At 45.9% G+C, this 21,797-nt stretch overlaps 1 protein-coding gene and 1 long non-coding RNA gene across 3 annotated transcripts in view; one reads left to right on the top strand and one right to left on the bottom strand.

Annotated features, from left to right (window-relative positions):
- POLR3E (RNA polymerase III subunit E) overlaps nt 1-21,797 on the top strand; it is a 39,023-nt gene that overhangs the window by 14,210 nt on the left and 3,016 nt on the right. For both annotated transcript variants that reach the window (XM_079953802.1, XM_079953803.1), the window contains 11 exons: nt 2,835-2,920; nt 3,573-3,617; nt 4,193-4,284; nt 5,116-5,236; nt 6,045-6,126; nt 7,300-7,359; nt 8,727-8,884; nt 9,842-9,906; nt 11,344-11,834; nt 18,002-18,079; nt 20,295-20,420. In XM_079953802.1, the coding sequence (XP_079809928.1) occupies nt 2,835-2,920; nt 3,573-3,617; nt 4,193-4,284; nt 5,116-5,236; nt 6,045-6,126; nt 7,300-7,359; nt 8,727-8,884; nt 9,842-9,906; nt 11,344-11,834; nt 18,002-18,079; nt 20,295-20,420 (1,404 nt within the window). The remainder of the gene's footprint in view (nt 1-2,834; nt 2,921-3,572; nt 3,618-4,192; nt 4,285-5,115; nt 5,237-6,044; nt 6,127-7,299; nt 7,360-8,726; nt 8,885-9,841; nt 9,907-11,343; nt 11,835-18,001; nt 18,080-20,294; nt 20,421-21,797) is intronic.
- LOC307203354 lies at nt 17,979-20,288 on the bottom strand. Its single transcript, XR_013833181.1, has 2 exons — nt 19,433-20,288; nt 17,979-18,298 (listed from the first exon to the last, which is right to left on the bottom strand). It is a non-coding gene; the product is annotated as an uncharacterized lncRNA (long non-coding RNA).

Below are 21,797 nucleotides of genomic sequence, written 5' to 3'. Positions count from 1 at the left end.
CTCTCCCCTCCCCTTCTTGTATTCCAGTTCAAATTATTAGTCCTGCAAATCCTTATTACTTAATTCTCAACCTTAAACTTATCCTCATTTTCATTTCCTTTTAACCATTTTAGACACCAATTTTAGCTTATCTAATCTTAAACATCTTATACATCATTTCTTATTCTTTAACATATTTCTTAAAGTCAATATTTCCCTTCCATAGCTTTCCCAACTTCCATACAAATATCAAAACAAATTAAAAGTAAGTAATTAAAAATTCTGTACCCTTTGGATTATCAAACTCCAACCCCCCTTTCCCGGTTTAGTCCCCAATAAATGTTCATCAATCAATACTGTTTAACCTGGAGATCTCACGTCCGAGGCTCTCAAGTCACCCTCAGTTCCTCTCTGCCGGCCTCTTGGATAGTCCTTTAGGTTAAGCCCCAAGGCTCGACGGGGCTCTGACCCAACAAGATCCATGATTTTTCCAGTTGGCCCTCCATATTTAAGATTAATACTAATGAGGTGTTCCACTCTCAAATTTGCAATTTCCAACTCAGTCCAAACTTTCCACCTCAAGTTTTTATTCTCCTTTGTTGTCTGCATGCCAGGCCCCAAGCTGTAATTCTCCCTTGACATCTGCAAAATTACCAGTCCACCTTCCTTTTCCTCACAATCCACAGTCTCGTGACTCTCAAATTCCTCTTGTTGTTGATGTGTATAAACTTCCTGCCTCCACTCCCTGTCAGCTTCAGCAATGTTGTTTACTGCCAGGGCCAGGGTGTTCGCATTTGTAGTCAAAACATCTGTCTGATCTTGTAACTTTCCCAGGAGAGCCAGTATTTTGTTGAGTTTAGTCTGATTATTGCTTCTTTCAGCCATTTTTACAGTGTCTCTCAGTTTAAAAACCAGTCAGTAAGTTAATTTGTAGCTGCTCTCCCTTATTTTCTAGAAGTTGCAACAAATATAGCCAGCAGATGCAACAAAGACAAAGTTCCCTTTATCCTTTCCTTTTGACAGCTATTTTGACAGCTGTCAAAATCTTCAATATTTCCTCAACAGGTTCTCTCACGGGGCGTCCCCGGGTTCTGGGGGGGGTGAAACTTTAGCTCCAAACGTCAAGTTTATCCTCCGGTAAAGTTTATAGCGTTAAGCCGTGCCGTGAAGTTTTTTTGTTTTTTTTTTTAAAAAAAGTTCTCTCGACCTTAAGTTGCAAGCTCTTTGCGTTAGAATATCTACTCAAAGGGGGGGGCGACTTCCTTTTTGACCCTTCCCCGCTCGTTCCCAATTCAGGAAAATTTGTTTAAAATCCAAATTCCATGTTTACTCACGGGTTCTTGTTTTTGAGTCCAAATGTTTCAAGGAAAAAGTCAGCGCTTCTCCGGCAATGGCATGCGGCTTCGCTCCGCAGAAGGAGCAATCGACTCACAGCACCGCGCCGTCCCCCGTCCCCGTTCCTGAGCCTTTAAAAAGGCTCCTTCGCGGTTTGGGGGGGCGCAAATGGTGCCCGCCGAGTCACCACGTTCACAGGCATCCGCGCCTGTGATTTTTAAGGGTCCCCGCGTCGCCGGCGCGGACAAGACCCGATCCTGCGGAGCCGATTCCCTCCGGAGCTCGGAGGGAATCCGCCATTAATCGGCAGCGGATTAGACTAGATGACTCTCAGGCTCCCTTCCAACTCTATGATTATGTTGTCTTTTCGGCACCTGCTAAAGATGTCCTCCTTTCAACAAACCACCTAAGGTCTTTATCCCAGCTGGTATAGGCGCCGTCGTCGTTTTGAATTGTTTTTACATATGCAAATGTTTTAGCTGCTTTTATTTCCCGCCCGTTCTAAATTTATTTATTCAAAGATGTATAAAAATACATCTCCATTGCAAAGTATATATTTATTTATAATATGCTGAGATAAAACAGCTACTTAGTCTAAAAGGGAACAAAGTCAGAAGGAGGAAAAGACAAGGAAAGTTTAAAGCTAAAGAAAGAGAAAGCGAGAGAAAAGAAAAAGAGAGAGAAAACTAAAGAAAGATAAAGAAGAATGTTATGCTGTAACTGTTTTATGTTGTGACATGGATTGCTTCAAGATGGGAAGCCATAAATAAGTGAAATAAATATGAAAATAGTGCGTATTCTTGAATACATTAGAGATTAGTTCCAAATAAGCCTAAGTAATACTTGTACAGTGTTTTTTTTCCTCTCCCCCTTTTTATAGTCCCTTTTGGTGATGATTTGGGGAGAGGGGACTGAAGACTGGATGGCCAGGGCAGTGCCTCCCATGCTATATTATGTGATGGACTGACATCCCCCCCCCCCCCCCGCAATTGTGCCAAGGGACCAGTTCACTTGGTAGACCATGAGACTCTTAATCTCTGGGTTGCGGGTTCGAGCGCCACGTTGGGCAAAACCATTCCTGCCTTGCAGGGCCTTGGACTATATTACCTCACAGTCCCTTCCAGCTCTACAGTTCTATGATTTCCATGATCTTTGAAACATTCCACCAAACCTGGACTGTGGTGGAGTTACTGCAACCAAAAGCCGGTGGCTCTTGGACCAGCAGGGGAGTAAGAGTTGTGTGACACAGGAAGTGTCCATATACTTCTGCTTTTCTCAGTGCATCCAACAGGACTTGAAATTGGTGGGGGAAAGCTTTGCTTTCAAAACCCTTACAAGTCTGTCTTACAGCAATTTGAGGGGAATGCCAGCTCTTCTGTTTCATATTATACGGGAGAAATGTGGCGATTAAGCACAGCGGGGGTCTGAGCAGTTGTTCAGAGTAGCCCTTAAGTCTCTAAAGATTGCTTGGAATCTGTACCCCATCATGAATCTTGGGCTTCTCACCCCTTCTTTCCCAGGACAGCCGTTCCGAACACGAGCGCCAGTATTTGTTTAGTCAAGGTCACGGCATGGCTGGGAACACGGAATTAATTAAATCTCCAAGGTAAAGGTCTTTCTTTTAATTCCTCAAATTGTTTCTTTGGGGGCACTTCTGAAGTCGGGGGCTCACAAGCGCATTTTTAATGCATTTTTTATTAGCATGGGAAATGGCATGCTTTCAGTCCCCCTCCCCCCTGCATTTAATAAATTCCAGGCCTGACAAAAAGCTTGTATACATAGACTTTCTGCCTGCTTTTCCACCTCTGCAAAGTTAAATGGCCAATTCACAATGCCTTGGGCCTCATTCTGCCACTGCTACCGTCTCCCCACATGATGTTTGCTGCTGTTGCTTTCTCACAGCTGTTCCCCTAGGCCTCAAATGAGCTGTGCTGGCAGGTTTCGTGTTCCTTGTGTGTGGGAAGGCAAAATGGAAGATGAATTTCTTTTTTAAAAAATGTATTTTTATTAAAGATTTTCTTGATTTACAAAGGTATGTGCAATGTCTCTCGGGAGACGAGTTTCTGAATGAAGATTCCCTAGACTGGGGTGGGGGGCTAGTCAACCTGGTGCCCTTCAGATATTTCTGACCACAATTCCCATCAGTCCTCGTCATCTGCCACCCCAACAAGGGATCATGGGAGTTGTTGTCCAGGCCGCCATGTTGGCTATCCCTTCTCTAGGCAAGCAATATGACCTATTCTTTCTCTTTCGCGCAGTGAGTATTTGATGATGCTGGTGCCTCCGAGTGTGGAAGATGAAAAGTAAGTAAGCCAAGGGCCACATTCTGTTCTGACCCATCTTCCAGGGGCCACATGCCAGGAGTGGGCGGGACCTGTGGCAAAAGTGGGCGGGGCAGCAAATGCAAATTTTGCTTTCTACCCAGGCATTCTTCACATCCAGGGGAGCAAGAGGCATTAGAGTTTTCAGGGACACTTTCTAGGCAGGCAAAACAAATCAAGCAAAGGGGGCGTTTCTGTGAAGCTGACCTGTTCCCATTTGTAATAACCATGGTCGCATCTCCTGCTCCCACATCCTGTCCCCCCCCCCCTAAATCTGGGCTGATTGGTTTCTCCCAAGCCAATATGGTGTAGTTGTTAAGAGTGGGGGACCAGGGTTCAAGTCTCCACCTGTAACCAATTGCTCGGTGTAACCTACTTTGCAGGGTTGTTGCGAGGTTGGAAAGGGGAGGGCGAGAGCCACGTAGGTCGCCTTGAGCTCCTTGGATTATAAATGAAATAAAACTCTTGCTGAAATGGGGAGGGCAGCTTTCCATAAATCGCCAAACCTTAGTTCTCTGTGGTGGTTTCCCAAATCGTACCTTTCTTTCCTTACGTAGGGACAAGCCTGTAGCCCCAAGTAATGTCCTTTCCATGGCTCAACTGAGGACTCTGCCCCTTGCGGACCAGATCAAGATCTTGATGAGAAACGGTATGCTGTTTGACATTGCGCAACTCACACGGCCTCTCTGAACTCTCTTGACTTCCTGCGTTATCAGCCTCTCCTGCTCCCGCTTCCTGGTTAATGGATGCAGCCTGCCATATTAAACAGGGAGACACCGGGCCCCGCCTGAAATACATATTTAAAGCAGCTTCTTGCCGCTAGAAGCAGTCATGGCTCCCCTCCCACAGCAAAGAATCTTGGGAACTGTAGTTTGTTAAGGGTGCTGAGAGTTGCTAGGAGACTCCTATTCCCCTTCGCAGAGCTCGAATTCCCTGAGTGGTTTGACAGTCCATCCCTCTTCCCAGGAATTGTTGCTCTGTGAAGGGGAATAAGGGTCTCCCAACAACTCTCAGCATTCTTGACAAACTACAGCTCCCAGGATTCACTGGGGGAAGCTGGGATAGCTCAGGCAGTAAGAGCATGAGACTCTTCTCAGGGCTGTGGGTTCGAGCCCCACGCAGGGCAAAAGATTTCTGCATTACCAGGGGTTCTTTCAACTGTTCAGGTCTATGATTCTAGGATAGTTTAAAGTGGCATGATGATGCGTTAAGTGTACTAGGGCAGATGGGCCGTATTTCACTGCTTGCAATTATTTGCTCTCTTATCCTATGAACTTTTAACTTCAACCAGAGATTGGAAAGCCTGCAGACATCCAGATAATTGCTAGACTCCAGCTCCCATCAGCCCCAGCTGGCATGGCCAAGGACAATGGGATTTGCAGTCCAGCAACGTCTAGAAGGCCACCGGGACCCCATCCTTGACTTAGGTATTTGAATCTCTAAGGATTATTTGCATTTTCTGCTTTCCCCCCTTTTGCAGTGAAGGTCATCGCTTTTGCAAACCTGATGAGCCTCTTGGCTTCTGGGACGGATCCTACGGCAGCCTTGCGGTGCATACAGCAGGTGGCGCTGTTGGTGCAGGGAAACTGGGTTGTGAAAAGGTAAAAATGCCTTTTGTTCTTCAGGGACTCACCCCTTGCAAAGAACGCCAGCCTGTTGTTCGAATTACGGCAGCTCTTATTCTTGTTGCTGCTGTTTTTTTTACAGTGATATAAACACAATAGCACACAATGCAAAGCATGACAGTTTGTTAATGCGAGACAAGGGTGTATTGCTTGTGTACCCATTGCATATTTTCAAGCTGGCTCCTTGTTGGATACAAACCATGCACCTGAGCCATGTGGGATCATAAACAGTGACTCCCGGCACCCAAAGATCTCAGGGATCAGGCAGGGATATAAGCAATCAGGTGACTTTTGAAGTATCCTGGACCAAAGTTGTTAATGGCCTTGTAAGTGAATGCAAGAATCTTGGAACCTCATGCAAGAGTTGTGCAATTGTATCAGAATTCTCCTTGGGAGTTTCTGATCAGAGGGAACCGCTTGTACGTAGACCTTAGAACCACTTCTTCCTCCTCCTCCTCTTCTTCTTTTCTTTTCAAATTTAGTTTTAAAGTTATTTACTACACCGTCATTGCACACACCTTTCTGGTTCTTTCAAAACCCTGCCAAATAGAAACCGGTCGTGTCACATGCACTTCTATGTAGCTTTCACTATTGTGAAATTCTTTCCGGCTTTAATATATACAAAGCGTTTTGGTTTCTCCTTGGAATGCCTTTAGCTGGTGGCTTGCAATCCCAGGCAACGTTTCAAGGTGCCATTCGATGGGTGCCCGGAATTTTTGTACATGTGTTATTATTGGGTTGCACTGTGGTGTCCTGCGGCTAATAAATGGTTTGTCTTCAACAGCGATGTCCTCTATCCGAAAGATACCTCCAGCCCGCACAGTGGGGTCCCGGCGGAAGTGCTCTGCAGAGGAAGGGATTTTGTTGTGAGTATTAAAAAATAAAAAACAAGAAAGTCAAATATTCCTTTCGCTGCAACAGCATTGCAAAGAAGTACAGTGGTGCCCCGCAAGACGAATGCCTCACAAGACGGAAAACCCGCTAGACGAAAGGGTTTTCCGTTTTGGAGGCGCTTCGCAAAACGAATTTCCCTATGGGCTTGCTTCGCAAGACGAAAATGTCTTGCGAGTTCCTGCGGGGTTTTTTCCCTCCCCCCCCTTTTCTAAGCCGCTAAGCCACTTATCAGCTGATCCGATAAGCCGCTAAAAGCCGCTAATAGCGCTAATCCGCTAAGCCGTCAATGGGCTTGCTTCGCAAGACGAAAAAACCGCTAGACGAAGAGACTCGCGGAACGGATTAATTTCGTCTTGCAAGGCACCACTGTATAGGAAATCCGTTTGCCCGCTTAAACATTTATCTTCTCAAGTCCAGAAACCCTTGGAAGCCACCTAACACAAAATGTGTGTTCTCTACCAACCCTGCCCTTGGGGAGGGTGTTTTTTTGTTTTGTTTTGTTTTTTAAGTGTTCAGAAGCTTTGGGGGAGTGGGCAGGGGTTGTTGGTCCCTCCCAGACCTCCATACAAGGCTCACTCCTTGTCTAACTTTCACTCGGCACTTTGGCAGGTGTGCGCCAGATTGAAATGTATGTTTGCCCTGGCAAGCACACCTGTGGGCTCCTGCTTGTGTTAATCATTTGAGGTTTAAAAAGTGGAGGGCGGAAGAGCTTAGGATGGAACCCAACACAGCAAGACCATTGTTCTGTCGGCACAAGGATTTCTGCTTGTTCAACAGAACATTTGCGCCCGCCTCCCCCCCCCTCTTGTTGGTGTGTCCCCTTCAATCTATCTGTCCAAAAATTTCCCCCAACCCTCTGGAGCAGCATTGGGTGGGAGGAAGGTGTCTTGTTGCGTAAGAGGAAATCCTTAAATTGGTGGGACTGGTTAGTAGAATAATGCCCTTTTCCTTAACCGTTTTTTGCCCAGGGGAGGCCTTTACTTGCTTCCAGACTGGAGATTCAGTACATCAGTTTCAACAGCAGTTCCATCATATTAACAGTTGTGCTTTTTTTAAGATTGCGGCTGTATTCACACTGGAGAACGGCCTCTTTTTAATACGATGGTGTCCTTCTCTCCCCTTCCCATGGCGTTTTCCCTCCTCAGATGTGGAAGTTTACACAAGACCGCTGGGTAGTTCGGAAGGAAGTAGCGACAGTTACAAAAGTGAGTTCCTTTTATAATTCTTTTGCTTCATTTGGAACACTCATCTTGGTTCAACCTTCTGTTTTCAATCCTGGGCTTTGATAACTTCTTTCAAACCATTCAGTATATGGTGAGCCTCCTGCCCCATAACAGAGTGGCGAAAGGGGCCTACAGTTTTATAGGGGAGAGCTATAAAGAATTGGGCCTTGCTAATCTCCCCTTTGCTATGGTCTGAGGAGAAAGCTGTTCTCTGGGTCTTGAACCTCCTTGCCAAGATGTCTTCCCCCAAAAGGGAACAAAAAAATCCACAGAAAATTTGCAACCGTGACAAATCACACAGATCACACACGCTTGTTGCTAAAGCGTTTTGTCATGCACTCTCACATACGCAGCGTTGTTATTATTATTTTTAAATCATCAAGCCTAGGCAAACTCGGCCCTCCAGATGTTTTGGGACTACAATTCCCATCATCCCTGACCACTGGTCCTGTTAGCTAGGGATCATGGGATTTGTAGTACCAAAACATCTGGAGGGCCGAGTTTGCCTATGCCGGATTCAAAACAATCTGCTGCATCTTTTGGTACTGTGTCATCAGGGTTGACCCTTCCAAAACATCAACTTCGCTGCTACCGGTAAATATCCAGTTGATGGTTTAAAAGGAACAGTCCGGTTTTCCCCTTGCAGTGAATTCTTGTCACGTCCCTACTGCAGGTGTGCAGGAAGGGTCCCTTAATTTTGCACACACACACCACAACACCACGGGGTAGGAATCGGATTAATATGCATGAGGCTTAGAGGAGCATGTTTCCGCTTCTGAATAGTTTCTGGTGCATTTTTGTTATTTATTTAATTTTTACTAGAATTTTATTTACAACATAACACAAACCCCCCACCCCCCAATACACCGATCCACCCTCATGAAACGTGAACATAACATACAGTGAACATAACATACAACAATACAAACAACCAAATGAAAGACTTCCTTTATTCTGAACCTGGCCTCCTTATTTACTTCTTATAAACTGTTTCCTTTATGAATAATTATTAAGATTTTTCTAATTATAACTTAAATATCCACTAAGTCTCCTGCATTTTCCTTAAATGAAGCCGCAATTGCTTTGTAGGGAAATTTTGCCTTTCCATTTGTAGATATGCTAGTTTTACACCCTAAGCATAGGGATTGCACAGGCAAGTTGAAGCTGGTTTATCTATCAGACTTAATGCCTTCTCTGAGTTTCGGCTTCTTGGAGGTGCAGTTTAGCCTCCCATGTTTTTCTTGCGGGGCCACACCCTGGCGCTTTGTGTGGCCGCCGATCTCGTTTTAAAAGGGTTTTGGTTTCTCCTAAGCAGCTGGTTACATATATCTATTGCTTCGTTTGTGCAGCTCGGCCCAGAAGATGTGAAAGATTTCTTGGAGCACATGTCTTTCCTGAGGATAAACAGGGGCTGGGAATTCAAGCTCCGTTACGATGAGGATTTTGTCCAGAAGCACCCAGATGTGGTCCAGAGGCAGCAGATGCTCTGGATGGGCATCCAGGCCAAGTAAATGGTTTGCTTTTCCTTGGGGGCGGGAACAAAGCCGAGATGGGAAAGAAAAAAATGTTGGTTTCTCCTTTGCATCTTCATACTACCTGTTGCAGTACAGTTACGTAAATGGAGGCCGGTCGCTTAGATGGATTTAAGGGTTTGTTTTCTGGATCCTATTACATATGCCGGCTTGGGCCCGATCTTATTCACAGCACATGGTGCCAGCAAAAAACCTCAGAAACTTGTAAAACCATCTGCGCACACCTCAAATTACACTCAGAGACTCATGGTGTTAATGCCAAAAGAGAATAGGCCAAATTGCACATGGTATACTCATCGATCTTTGAATTGAAAAGATCGGTCCAGTATACCTGAAGGAACCCCCATTGTTCAGCCCAGACACTAAGGTCCAGCACCGAGGGCCTTCTGGCGGTTCCCTCCCTGCGAGAAGCGAGGTTACAGGGAACCAGGCACAGGGCCTTCTTGGTAGTGGCACCCGCCCTGTGGAACGCCCTCCCACCAGATGTCTAAAGAGAAGAACAACTACCAGACATTGACTCCAGACCTGCCCTCTGGAGCAACAGAAAACAAGTCTCCACCAACATCTACATGGCAAACCCTTTGGTTTTCTTTGCTAAGCAACTCCTTCAGGCTGCAAAAGTATGATCGGTTTTTAAATGCATTCCTCCATTTGTATTCTCCCCCACATGTAGAAAGCTAGCACATCAGTGCTGGGCCTGAAACCTTTCTTCCTAGGCCCGTTTTTGCAGGCTGATGTGGTTCTGTGCAGGAAGGGAGCTTGCTTTGTGGCTTGGCTAGCTGTCACATCTCCATAAAGGAGTATTACGTTGGGTGCTTGACATTTCCTGGGGTTTTCCTTGAACTGTATGGCGGCAGGATAAGTTGTTAATGTTCGTGATCTGGGTGTAGCTATTCACAAGGCACTGAAATGCTCCTCCTACCCAATTTCAGGTTGGAGAAAGTCTACAGCTTGGCCAAGGAACACGTAGCACCAAAGAAACAAGCTGCGCAAGCAGGTGAGCCAACGTGATTGTTTTTATTTTATTGCATTTATCTTCCCCACTTTTTCTCCCAAGAATCTCAGGGTGGTGTCTGTGCTTCTCCACCCCCCTCATGCAGTCTTCACAACAGTTCTGTGAGGTAGGATAGGCTGAGAGTGAGGGACTGGCCCATGGTCACCCAGTGAACTTCATGGCTCAGGGGGGATTCGAACTCTGGTCTCCTAGGTCCCAGTCCAACCATAATGCCACACTGGGAACCAGAGGGTTTGATGCGGATTTTGTAGGTCGGTCAATAAGTTCTGTGGACATCTAATGGTGATATGCTCTGGTCCCCGTCCCCCCCACTTTTTCCCTTAACATTAGGGCTAGGTGATGTCTGGTTTTCAACCTCACAATATATCACCAGCCCAAACATTGTGATATATCAATATATCACCATGTCTGAAATAAGGAGGTGAACATGGGCTTGAATTCTCCAAAGGACCGTGTGTGTGTGTGTGAATGATCAATTCTGTTTTTTAAATCAAATTTATACCCCACCCTTCCACACAAGTGATAAAACAATAAACATATTTGGGGGGGGTGCAATCTAAAGAAAGCATCTGAAAAAAATCCTATAGAGATCGAGACTGAGAAAGATTTCAGCTTTAAAGGCTTGTTGAAAGAGCGGGGACACAAAAGAGATAGCGAGGACAGGGGAGTGCATTCTAAGGGGCAGGTGCCACCACACTAAAAGCCCAACTCCTGCATTGTGCAGACAGACCTCCTGATAAGGTGGCATCTGCAGGAGATCCTCACATGTGCTCGATTTGGTATATAAGGGGTGAGGCAGTCTTTCAGATACAGTGGTACCTTGGTTCTTGAACAGCTTAGTTGACAAACAAATCAGCTCCCAAATGCCGAAAACCTGGAAGTAAGTGTTTTCTAATGTTTTTCGGAAGCCCAACGTCCAATGCGGCTGTCGGCTATTGGTTCCGGGGCGCCTGCGCCAGTCAGAAGCCGCACCTTAGTTTTTGAACGTTTCGGGAGTTGAATGGACTTCCGGAACGGATTAAGTTTGAGAAGCAAGGTTCCACCATATTATGTTCCCAAGCTCTGTAGGGCTTTATGCACCCAAACCAGCTGCTTGCACCAGCAGGACTGTACGTATATTGTACGCTAGAAACTGACTCTTCTTCTACTAATCCCTTCCCAGGTGTTTTCCTTGGTGTAGTCAAACTTTCTCCCTAGACACCCTACCTTGCTTTTCTTTCTCAGGAGCCCTGTGTGGTCTGCCTCCTTCTTACATGGGCTTAATACAAGGATGGGAAACCTGTGGCTCTGCAGATGCTGTTGTGTTCCATCTCCCAGCAGCCCCTGCCAACATGGCCTATGGTCAGGGATGGTGGATGAGAGCCAAGGATTACTCAAACCACGGTTTACCCTCACACCCCTTTCGCTTGTTTTTTGTAGCTGCCCCCTTGCTGGTTTCTGGAGAGCAGCGGGTCAGTCTGGCGAAAGCAAGAGTCAAGCAGACCTACGGGCAGTTGGAGCAGGACTTCCAGAAGCTGAAAGCGGAGGGCAAAGCCAGCCAGGGCACTTGCCCGGTGGACATATTTGGCATTCGTATAAAAGAGGAGCCCGTGAGCGATGAGGAGCCTATGGACACCTCTGTCTGCGACGGCCTCAATAATGGACTGGCCAACGGCATCCATTCGGAAGAGAACTCTGTGGACTCCGTGAACGGCCTCTTGCCGGTCCAAGAGAGAGTCACGCAAGAACTCAGAGCCTTTGTGGCAGCGACGTTTAAGAAACAGTATGTGCTAACCCTGAACGAGCTCAAACGGTTATTTAATCTCCACGTGGCTAGTCTGCCTCCTGGGAATCTCCTGTTCAGTGGCATTTCCGACAAAATGTTACAGGACATGGTGTTGGACATGGGCTGCAAACAAATTATGGTGCCTGTAAGTGATTTTTCTGCTCCTGTTTCTTGTTTTGTTTTGTTTATAAATGCCTTTGCAGACTGTGAGTGGCAGGTTCGATTGATGTGGCAGGGGGCTAGTGGAAGAGGTGGGGTCATGGTATTTCTGTCCATTGGCTTGGCTGCTGTGATGTCATGGAGGTGCTAGGCAGCCACGGTTTGGAAGGGCCCTCATGAGACCTGGTAGCTGGAATTCTACTTCTGTTTTAATGTGCTGCTGAAATATTATCTGCAGGCTTTTGGATGCAGATCTGTTGTGCAGTTCTAGAGCCTTTTAATGCAAGCTATGGGAGGGGAAAGACCTGGTGTTAGAGCAACTGCTTTGCATGCAAAAGATCCCACGTACAGTCTCTGGTATCTCCCTGTTTAAAAGGATCAGTTGTTGTTGGCATCAGTCTTGAGAGACAATGGAATGCACCTCTGGGAGTGAAGTCAAACCGTTATGTTGGCAACACCAAAGTGACCTTCCTGGGGTGCAGTCCCAGGCAGGTGTGTATGGAGGTACTGGGCTCCCCATGCAACAAACCCTCCCTTTTGGCCTCACTGTTGTGGTCCAAAGGAAAGCAGAACAATACATTTGGCACTAGCTTGGCTGCAGGAGTTTCCGGAAGGAGGCATACAAGGCGTCATCCAACTATCTCAGGGATTCCACTCCGGATTCGTGTAGGTTTACTCCTTAGCCCTTTCTTCTCCCGAAGCTTTACCACAAAGCAGCAGAGGCTGAGGACCTGAGGTTTTTTTCTCCTAGTTAGACAAAAACTCCATAAGATAAAATAGTTTTTAAAATGGCCCAGAAATCTCGGAATCCATCAAGCCATTAAGTCCTTTTAGGCCAGGGACAGGGAACCTCTGGCCCACCAAATGTTGGACTCCAATTCCCCTCGGCCCCATCCACCATTGTTAGTACTCGGGGATGATGGTTGTTATAGTCCAGTGATATCTGGAGGGCCAGCTGTTCCCCAGCCCTGCTTGAGGCAAAGGCTGCTCAGAATAGGTGAGTTCTGAAGGCCCACTTAACACCCATATTGTAGCAGCCATATGTAATTCAGTTGGGAGGGAGTGCCATAACAGAGGGGCCACCACTGAGAACACCCTGTCTCTCATGACTGCCACCCTAAGTGATGTTTCTGATGAGCACAGAAGCAGGGCCTCCAAAGTCAAAGGACACTCTCTGTACTTAAACATTCTCTCCATCAAAAACTAGCTTAATAGCTTTTTTAAATTGCCTAGTTTTTACAGAGGTGGCAAATTCCATGGGCTTACCCTTTCAGGCTGCAGGTGAGCTCTAATACAAAGGAATGCTTCTCCATACCACCACCACCCCACACAAAAATGCCTCCCTGATATGCTAGTTTTCTGTGTGCAGGGAATTTTAATTTATTTATTAAGGAGTATTCCAGTACCTGAGGTCCCCACAGACTTTAAATCCACCTTTGAAAAAGGCAGGTTTCTCCACTTTTTTAGTTGCATAACCAGTACTCCCTCCTGTACTTGCATGTTGTAATTAAAAAATATGCAGAGTTCCTGGACTCGTTTCGTTTGATCTGTAAGGAAGGTAGCTAACTGGAGTGGAACAAATGCCATATTGTCACAAGGAAGGGTAGCTGAATTGACTGTGTATATCTGTGTCTATAACAGTAATTTAAGGAAGTTACTTGTCTAGCTGGAATAAAACAATCATGGCTTAAAGGCGCTGGCATGTTGGAAGTGAGTGACTATTTCATCGGTCTTTGTTAGTCAGAGCTTTGAGGCATATGTACTTTAAGCTGGGAGAGTTTTATGATGTTCCCTGTGAATGAGATTAATGCTGTTGCCTCTGGATCGCAAGGCACTTCTGCAGTCACAAATGTGATTAAAAAAAAAAAATCCTACTGAGTAAACTTTGAAGAAAGCCAGACTCTCTTCTCTGCTTGCAAAGCGACAAGCAAGTATTGACAGTTGCAAGTATTGAAAGTTGCCTCTTTTTCCATGACCTCCAGGAACAGGGCTTTTGGCAAGCCAAACCATGGTTCTAAGAAACCAACAAACCCTGGTTATCCCTAAGGTTTAATGTGTTATGTCTGCACAGGGCCCTTCTTGGACTATTTTAAACCAGGATAAAGGACTAGCACATCCCTTTTAAAACATAGATTTCTGATCTGCCACACTGTCCCTTTTCAATCCTTATATCTCTGCATGCTCTTTGCTCCTTGTGTTCTTTATCTCTTGCCATCTCTTTGGATTGTGAGCTGCCTGGGCAGTGGGCAGGATGGGCTCCACTTTGTTAAACAGCTCATATGTGTAAGGGACCGTATAACCATTGGAACTGGAGAGGACAAGGTTTCAGTTATCCCACTAAACCGTGTTTAGGGAATATCATTTATGGTTTACTGTGACGTCACGTCAAACTAGGGTTTTTTGTAGATAGCAAACCAGCATCAGGACGCTTGGCTTGTATTATTATTATTTGTATTAATATTATTTATACCCCATCCATCTGGCAGGGTTGCCCCAATAACTCTGGGCAGCTTCCAACATAATATAAAAACACAACTAAACATCAAGCAATGAATGCTAACCACGGTTTGGAGTGACTCCTGAGCCACTGTTATGCTTCCAACCCCTCTTCCTAGAGGTACCCACATCCTAGAGATGAGAGTGAAGGGAAGATGGAAAGACACAAACTATTCTAAATCGTTGTTATATCTCAAACACTCCACAGATAACAGCAAAGATTGATTTGTGCTAACCATAGTTTAGGTTCAGGCCAAAAGTGCAAACAAGTAACAGTTTGCATGGTTTTCCCCCTTCCTCAAAAAATCCCCACGTACTGTCCCAAGTGGGCTTGGCGGATGGAGCAATGACCCAAACCATGACTTGTTGGCTAAGATGTAACACCCAATTACAGTTTACCCAAGCTCTTGTTTATAAGAGCTTGCTCCACTTCCCAGCTTGGTGGCCACCTGCGTGCCATAATTAGTCATGCAGTTTTGATTCATACATTGCAGCAAGCCATAGTTTGATGTTGCACCTGAATCGTCTTGGAGGCCTGATTCAGGCCTCATGCAAATCTGTAATGGTGGGGAACCAGATAATGCACAGTTCCTGTTCCTATCAGCCCCTGGGGGGGGGGGATGATTTGAATTGTTGTCCCAGTAACATCTGGAAGGCCAGAAGGTCTGTTCTCCCCACCCGAGTTGGAAAGCTTCTTTTTAAGCAAACCAAAGTTCCCTGGGTCATCTGAACCCCTGGAACTGTGGCTTGTTTAAAATTGGAAGTGAATTCTAGTCTCCTCTTGCTGGCATGTGAAAGGGAAAGGGGAAGCCCAAAGCTTGCTGTGGCTTGTTCAACCTGTTCTAGGTTAAAAATCTAGGAGTGAGGCACAGAAACCTAAAATGAAAAGAAGAAACTTGTTCTGAAAAATACCAACTAGGTGGATTAACTACAGCTCGCTGTGTTCCTTTAGGAGGAATCTAAAACTTCCAAATTATGTAGGACAGAGTGAAGCATCTTGCACAGTTATTGCTGCCCATCTTGGCACCATTTGAGATGGCTCCTGAAGAAAGGAACCCAGGTTCCAAAAGGCATTGGGCTGTAATAAATCTCTGCAGATGGCACTTTGGAGGAACGGCATTCTTTCCTACTTGAAGCAAGCCAGTATATTTTGGCGCAGTGTCTGAATTGAACCCAAACTGAGCTTGTTTCAAATGCAGGAAGTGAGAGACAAAGGAAGTGGTGCAGTCGAGAGTGTGGTCCTTTCTTTTAGGAGACTGGCGAATTAGATTTATCACATGTCTGCAAAACTGTTGCTATGAGTGGTGTTTGTTTTTAACAAGTAGGGGTGGACTCCTTCAGAAAGGCAATAAAACTGATTCACATCATAGCATACAACAGCTCTGGGCACTGCTTGGCCTGGAAACCCATCTTTTTGCCAGTGCGCTGTTAATAGGGAATGAATTCATCTTCTCGTTGCCATGAAAGCGGCTTTAAATATTTTAAGTGCGCAAATTGCCGCTCCTAGTCCCTGGGTGTCTGAGCATGGGTGTAATTCTGGGAGCTGTAGCTTCTTTAGAGTGCTGAGAGTTGATAGGAGACTCCTGTTCCCTTTGCAGAACTACAATTCTGAAGGCAGCCCTGTTTAGGGAAGTTTTTAATGACTGATGTTTTAATGTATTTTTAATCTCCTGCTGGAAGCTGCCCAGAATGGCTGGGGAAATCCACCCAGAGGGGTGGGGTATAAGTAAATAATAATAATAGCAATATTAGCAATAATTGTTATTACAGTGGTACCTCAGGTTAAGTACTTAATTTGTTCTGGAGGTCCGTACTTAACCTGAAACTGTTCTTAACCTGAAGACCACTTTAGCTAATGGGGCCTTCTGCTGCTGCCGCGCTGCTGAAGCACGATTTCTGTTCTCATCCTGAAGCAAAGTTCTTAACCTGAAGCACTATTTCTGGGTTAGCGGAGTCTATAACCTGAAGCGTATGTAACCTGAGGTACCACTGTATTGCTATTATTATTATTATTATTATTATTACAATTCCCAGAATGGTTTAATCCCTCTTCACAAAAACTCCAAGAATTGTAGTTCTGTGAAGGGGAATACAGACCTCATAAGACCCCTTAAGAAACTACAGCGCCCAAAATTCTTTGGGGGAAGGCGTGACACACCAAGGTTGCAGGTTCAGTCCCCACATGGGACAGCTGCATAGTCCTGTATTGCAGGAATCAGACTTGGTGATCCGCAGGGTCCCTTCCAAATCTACAATTCTATGATTCTATGGCTGTATAAAGTGGTATGATACGGATTTAAATGCAGAGTGCAGATGGGAGTAGTGAGGGCCAGCAATAACTGTCTGAGCAACTGTGAAAGGGACTCCTGCTTACTGACAGCGGTGACACAGTGCTTGCAACAGGGTTGGGGTTATTTTATATTTGGCCTCTAGAGTTAACGTATGTGGTTAATGTGACTTGCAGGCAGCCAGCTTAAGTTCTGCTCAGAGTAAATCCATTAAAATTAACAGACTTAAATTAGTCATGCCCGTTTGTTTGAGTAGGTCTTCTCTGAGTAGGACTAGCATTGAATCCAACCCATAATCTCTCCATCAGACTGTGTATAGAAATCATTAGCTATGAAAGAACAGAGGTATTCAAAATCTTCACAGCAAAACGTTTTGGCTTCTGGCTTCTGGTGCTCATCACATTAGAGAAGCTGAAGGTGGGTGCCAAAACGTTTTGCTTCAAGATTTTGAATACCTGTTCATTAGTCACTGTAATAAAGTATATGGTGTTGTTGGTGCTCAATTACATCCTTCCAGGACCCAGAGCAAACCTGTCTGAAGTATGGTGTGATGATGCTTTTAAAAAACTGTGTTGTTGTGTGTCATGCGTAACATTTGACTCCAAAAAGACTGACAACCTGCTCTTTCCTTTCCCTAATTACAGAGCTCTGGAGGCATTATGGCAGCATTATGCTTTTTTAGGCTTTTTAGACCATGCCCCAGGTTGAAGCAGAGCTGTAGGCAATCTAAAGCAAATAAATAGGGTGTTTTGTCTCAAGGGGTGTAGGAAAACCTCCCCAGCTTTGGCACTAAGAGTCCTGTTGAGCCCCCACGAGAGTGGTTCAAAAGTTCTGTATTTGTCACCTGCCACCATCTAAGCACATGTCTGACGCGCATGTGCCCAGGCATGAATGAAGGGGACGTAGAAAAGCTTAGACCTCTTTGTCTCCAAGTGCTGGCAAACCTATTTGCTTGGATCCAAGTGGGGTGGCAGTAATACGATCAGAATTGTGGGTGGTGGGGGGGGGTTTCCTGTGAAAATGATCAGGCACTAGATGCTAAAGCTTTGTGTTGGTCAGGCTGCCATTGACCGCCCTTTGCTTTAAACACACAGAAGCAAAGTTTGCTATGTAAACAAGTTTTAAGTCCTCCTTATGTCCTCAAGATACAGTCTTACTGGCTTTCCGCTCAACTGCTCTCTTGCCAGGGAATACCGAGTTGTTGTTCTTCCTGCATTAAGTTGAAGCTTAAGATTGTAGCCTCTGCGTTCTGTCCCCCCGCGTGCAAAATCCTAATTGAATTATTCTTTTTTTCCAATCCTGTCTTTAAATACCCTAAAGCCAATAATCCTAACCAGCGCAACCTGTTTGATTTATTTCTTTATTTTAGTTTCCCCCGCAGACGACTGCGTTGCTGGATGAACAAAAGGTCTTTGCACTTTGGGAAGCTGGTGACATGTACGATCAGGTAAGCTGGTAATTGGAGCTGTTGCTCCAGCAGAGTCCTGCCTAGAGCAAGGGACATTGGCACCCGGCAGCGTTTACGCATTTGCTCATCCTTCGTCCAGTCAGCAGCAGCACACTTTCAGCTCATTAGGAAAAAAGGCTGGTCCAAGAGGCGGTTTTATCCTCTGGGGCTCAGTGTACCATCCACCCTTGATAATGTGCTGCTTTGATCGTATAATTCCTCCTGCCTTAAATGATATTTTTAGGTTATATTTTAGTGACTTAAGTTTTAATTTATATATTTTTTAACTGTTGCTATATCTGTATTGTCCCTGTTATAAAGGTAAAGGGTAAAGGGTCCCCTGACCATTAGGTCCAGTCATGGATGACTCTGGGGTTGCAGCACTCATCTCACTTTATTGGCCGCTTCCGGGTCATGTGGCCAGCATGACTAAGCCGCTTCTGGCGAACCAGAGCAGCGCACGGAAACGCCGTTTACCTTCCCGCCGGAGCGGTACCTATTTATCTACTTGCACGCTGACGTGCTTTCAAACTGCTAGGTTGGCAGGAGCAGGGACCGAGCAACGGGAGCTCACCCTGTCATGGGGATTTGAACTGCCAACCTTCTGATCGGCAAGTCCTAGGCTCTGTGGTTTAACCCACAGTGCCATCCACGTCCCTGTTATACCCAGTTGCAAATTCAAATGTATCCCTATCATGTTTTATGACTTCCTTGATATTGCATGTGGGCTGGAACTGGCCTTTGACCGAAATAATAAATTCATTCATTCCTCCTGCATAGAAAATATTCGCTTTGCCTCCTGCAAGCAGATAGTCATGCGGAAGGGCTGTGACTCACGTGTAGAGCGTATTCAAAATCGTAATCTGCTTTGCATGCAGAAGGTTTCGTGTTCAAGCGTATAACACAGCTCAGTTGGTTAGAGTGTGGCGTTGGTAACACCAAGGTCGCAGGTTCAATTCCCATCTGGGACAGCTGCACGTTCCTGCATTGCAGGGGGCTGGGCTAGAAGATCTTCAAGTTCCCTTCTAAGTCTGCAATTCTAAGATTATAATCCCAGGCATCTCCAGGCAGGGCTGGGAGAGAACCCGGCATGAAATCCTGGAGAGGAGACAATACTCAGCTAGAGGGGCAGTGGTCTGGCTCGGTGTAAGGCAGCTTCCTGTGTAAGCGTTTCAACCCTAGCATTTCCAGTTAAAAGGGTCGGGTGGCAGGCGGTGGAAAAGACCTGCAGGACCCCTGCCAGTCAGGCAGGATGCAAGGAGGCTGGAGGCTGATTTGGAAGAGGGGGTTAGTGGTCTGTGAGGACCTGTGCCAGCCAGGAGGCAAGAATCAAGGGCAGGGGAAGAGTCAGACCTGGAGGAGGAAGAGGAGGAGGAAAAGGCAGGCAAGGCAAGCACATCTCCACTCTCCCCTGCACCACTGTCTCCCAGACCCAGGAGAGAATTGAAGTGGAAGAGCAGAAACAGCTTCCATGCAGGCGCCATGCCTTGCAATGTGAATGCAGCCCATCAGGGGAAGAAGGAACATAAACTGGTACAGGGGAGAGGTCCCCAGTTACTGCAACTGCTCCATAAAGCATGGACCTGAAAATAGCTGCCGAGATGCTAGATTGTTGTGTTCCAGAGCAGTAGAAGCGACTTTGTTACCTTTGACAATGAAGAATTAACCCTCAACCATGTGCATTCCTTGGCTGTGAAGTTCCAAGGGTGGTCATACACTCTGGTTGAGCCCGATGGCCATGGCATTACTTCACAGTTGACACAAACCAGGATCTACTTGGAGCCGGACTTCCCAATTCTGACTTTCCAGCTGGTTTCAAATCGTGGTTTGTCCATTTAGGCACCAGTCAAGCTATGGATTCTGAACTGAACCGCTCTAAAATTGGTGCACTTAAGTTGTTGTTTTTCTCGATCTTGCTCTTCTGATCAGTGCAGTGGGATGAATCCCTTGCAGCCGGCTGAGACTTGGCTAAGTCAGTTGTTTGGCATGATGCACTGAACAGAGCAATCGGTTTCTCGATGCTGATAGACCGCTCTGCTGGCCCGGGATTGATTAGAAGGAATCTGCTGAGAGGGGCTGTTTCTATTCCTAAGTCATCAAAGAGTGGTGCAAATTATATTTATGCCTCTAGGTTTTGTTTTATGCTGACATGAGCTTTTTCTTGTTTCCCTCTTGTACTAACTTGAAGTTCACTCATTCTCTCTCTTTCTCAAAGCACCGGCAAATTTTGCTCGAAATCTTTTCCAAAAACTACAGAGTGCGCAGAAACGTCATCCAGAATCGGCTGGCCCGGGAATACGGAGAGGAACTAGATAAGCAGGAGATCGATAAAATCTTGAAGGTATATATTGAATGGGATGTGTGCAAGCAGTTTTAAAAGGAGACAGTCAACGGGCCCCCTGTTAATAAGATCAGTCCCTCTCTAACCCAGGGATGGTAACCTTCCAGGCATAACTGGACTACGATTCTCATGATCCCTGCCCATTGGCTTTGCTTGGTGCTGATGGGAGTTGAGAGTCCCGCAGCATCTAGAGGTCACCACCCTTTCTCTTAATTCATTTTGCAAATAGAGCTAGAGAGGGAGTAGACAGACTGGGAAAGAAGAAAGGTGATTGGTATTAGGGGTCTGAACTTAACACTTGAAAGCTGACTTCTGCAGAGTCAAACCATTGGCTCATCTAGTACCTTGGTATTATCTAGGCCATGGGTAGGCAAACTTAAGGCCCCAGGGGCCGGATCCGGTCCAATCGCCTTCTAAATCCAGCCTGCAGATGGTCCGGGAATCAGTGTTTTTACATGAGTAGAATGTGTCCTTTTATTTAAAATGCATCTCTGGGTTATGTGTGGGGCCTGCCTGGTGTTTTTACATGAGCAGAATGTGTGCTTTTATTTAAAATGCATCTCTGGGTTATTAGTGGGGCATAGGAATTTGTTTTTGGTTTGTTTTCAAAATATAGTCCGGGCCCCCCACAAGGTCCGAGGGACAGTGGACCGGCCCCCTGCTGAAAGAGTTTGCTGACCCCTGATCTAGACTGATGGGCAGCTGGCGTCCCAAGTGTCCTACTTGAGTCTGGGATTGAACCCGTGCACAATGCATGTGCTCTACTATTCAGATGCAGCCGCTCCCTAAGTATCTCTTCAGAATCTGTCCATTCCTGATTATAGAGAACAGACCACTACCTGCTCTTTCGATGCAAATTTCTAATGATTTGCTAGAACATGTTTACACACGTGTGTGTCCAGATACTTGCAGATGCATTGATGTCTGGGTGATAACACACTTAGCTTTATTACTGGATTGCTTTGCTCAAGGCGATTCCCAAAGGCCGCTGCCTTTTAAGTTTACTTTTAATCCATCGCCCTAATTGCATTGCATAACTGACTTACAGCAGGTCTCTACCTGGGGCATCTATAGTGCTTAAGCTTTAATTAAAACCACCTTTAAAGATTATTTATTAGATTGGCCAATTAAGCAGCCAAGCAAGGGCCAGCTGTGGTATTGAGGCTGGAAGGTAGTGTTTGAAGCCCTGCAAAGCTTTGAAGTCCCCTTTTTCTCGAACTGTGACCCTCTTTGCAGAGTGGCTGCGAGAGGTGCAGTCAGTTGTGAAATGCTGTTTTATAGGTAAAGGTAAAGGTACCCCTGCCCGTATGGGCCAGTCTTGACAGACTCTGGGGTTGTGCGCCCATCTCACTTAAGAGGCCAGGGGCCAGCGCTGTC

This window comes from Podarcis cretensis (assembly GCF_951804945.1).
Source record: "Podarcis cretensis genome assembly, chromosome: 14".
Classification (NCBI taxonomy): Eukaryota; Metazoa; Chordata; class Lepidosauria; order Squamata; family Lacertidae; genus Podarcis; species Podarcis cretensis.
The sequence above is the reverse complement of the archived record's forward strand: the minus strand, read 5'-3'. Positions and strand labels throughout refer to the sequence as shown.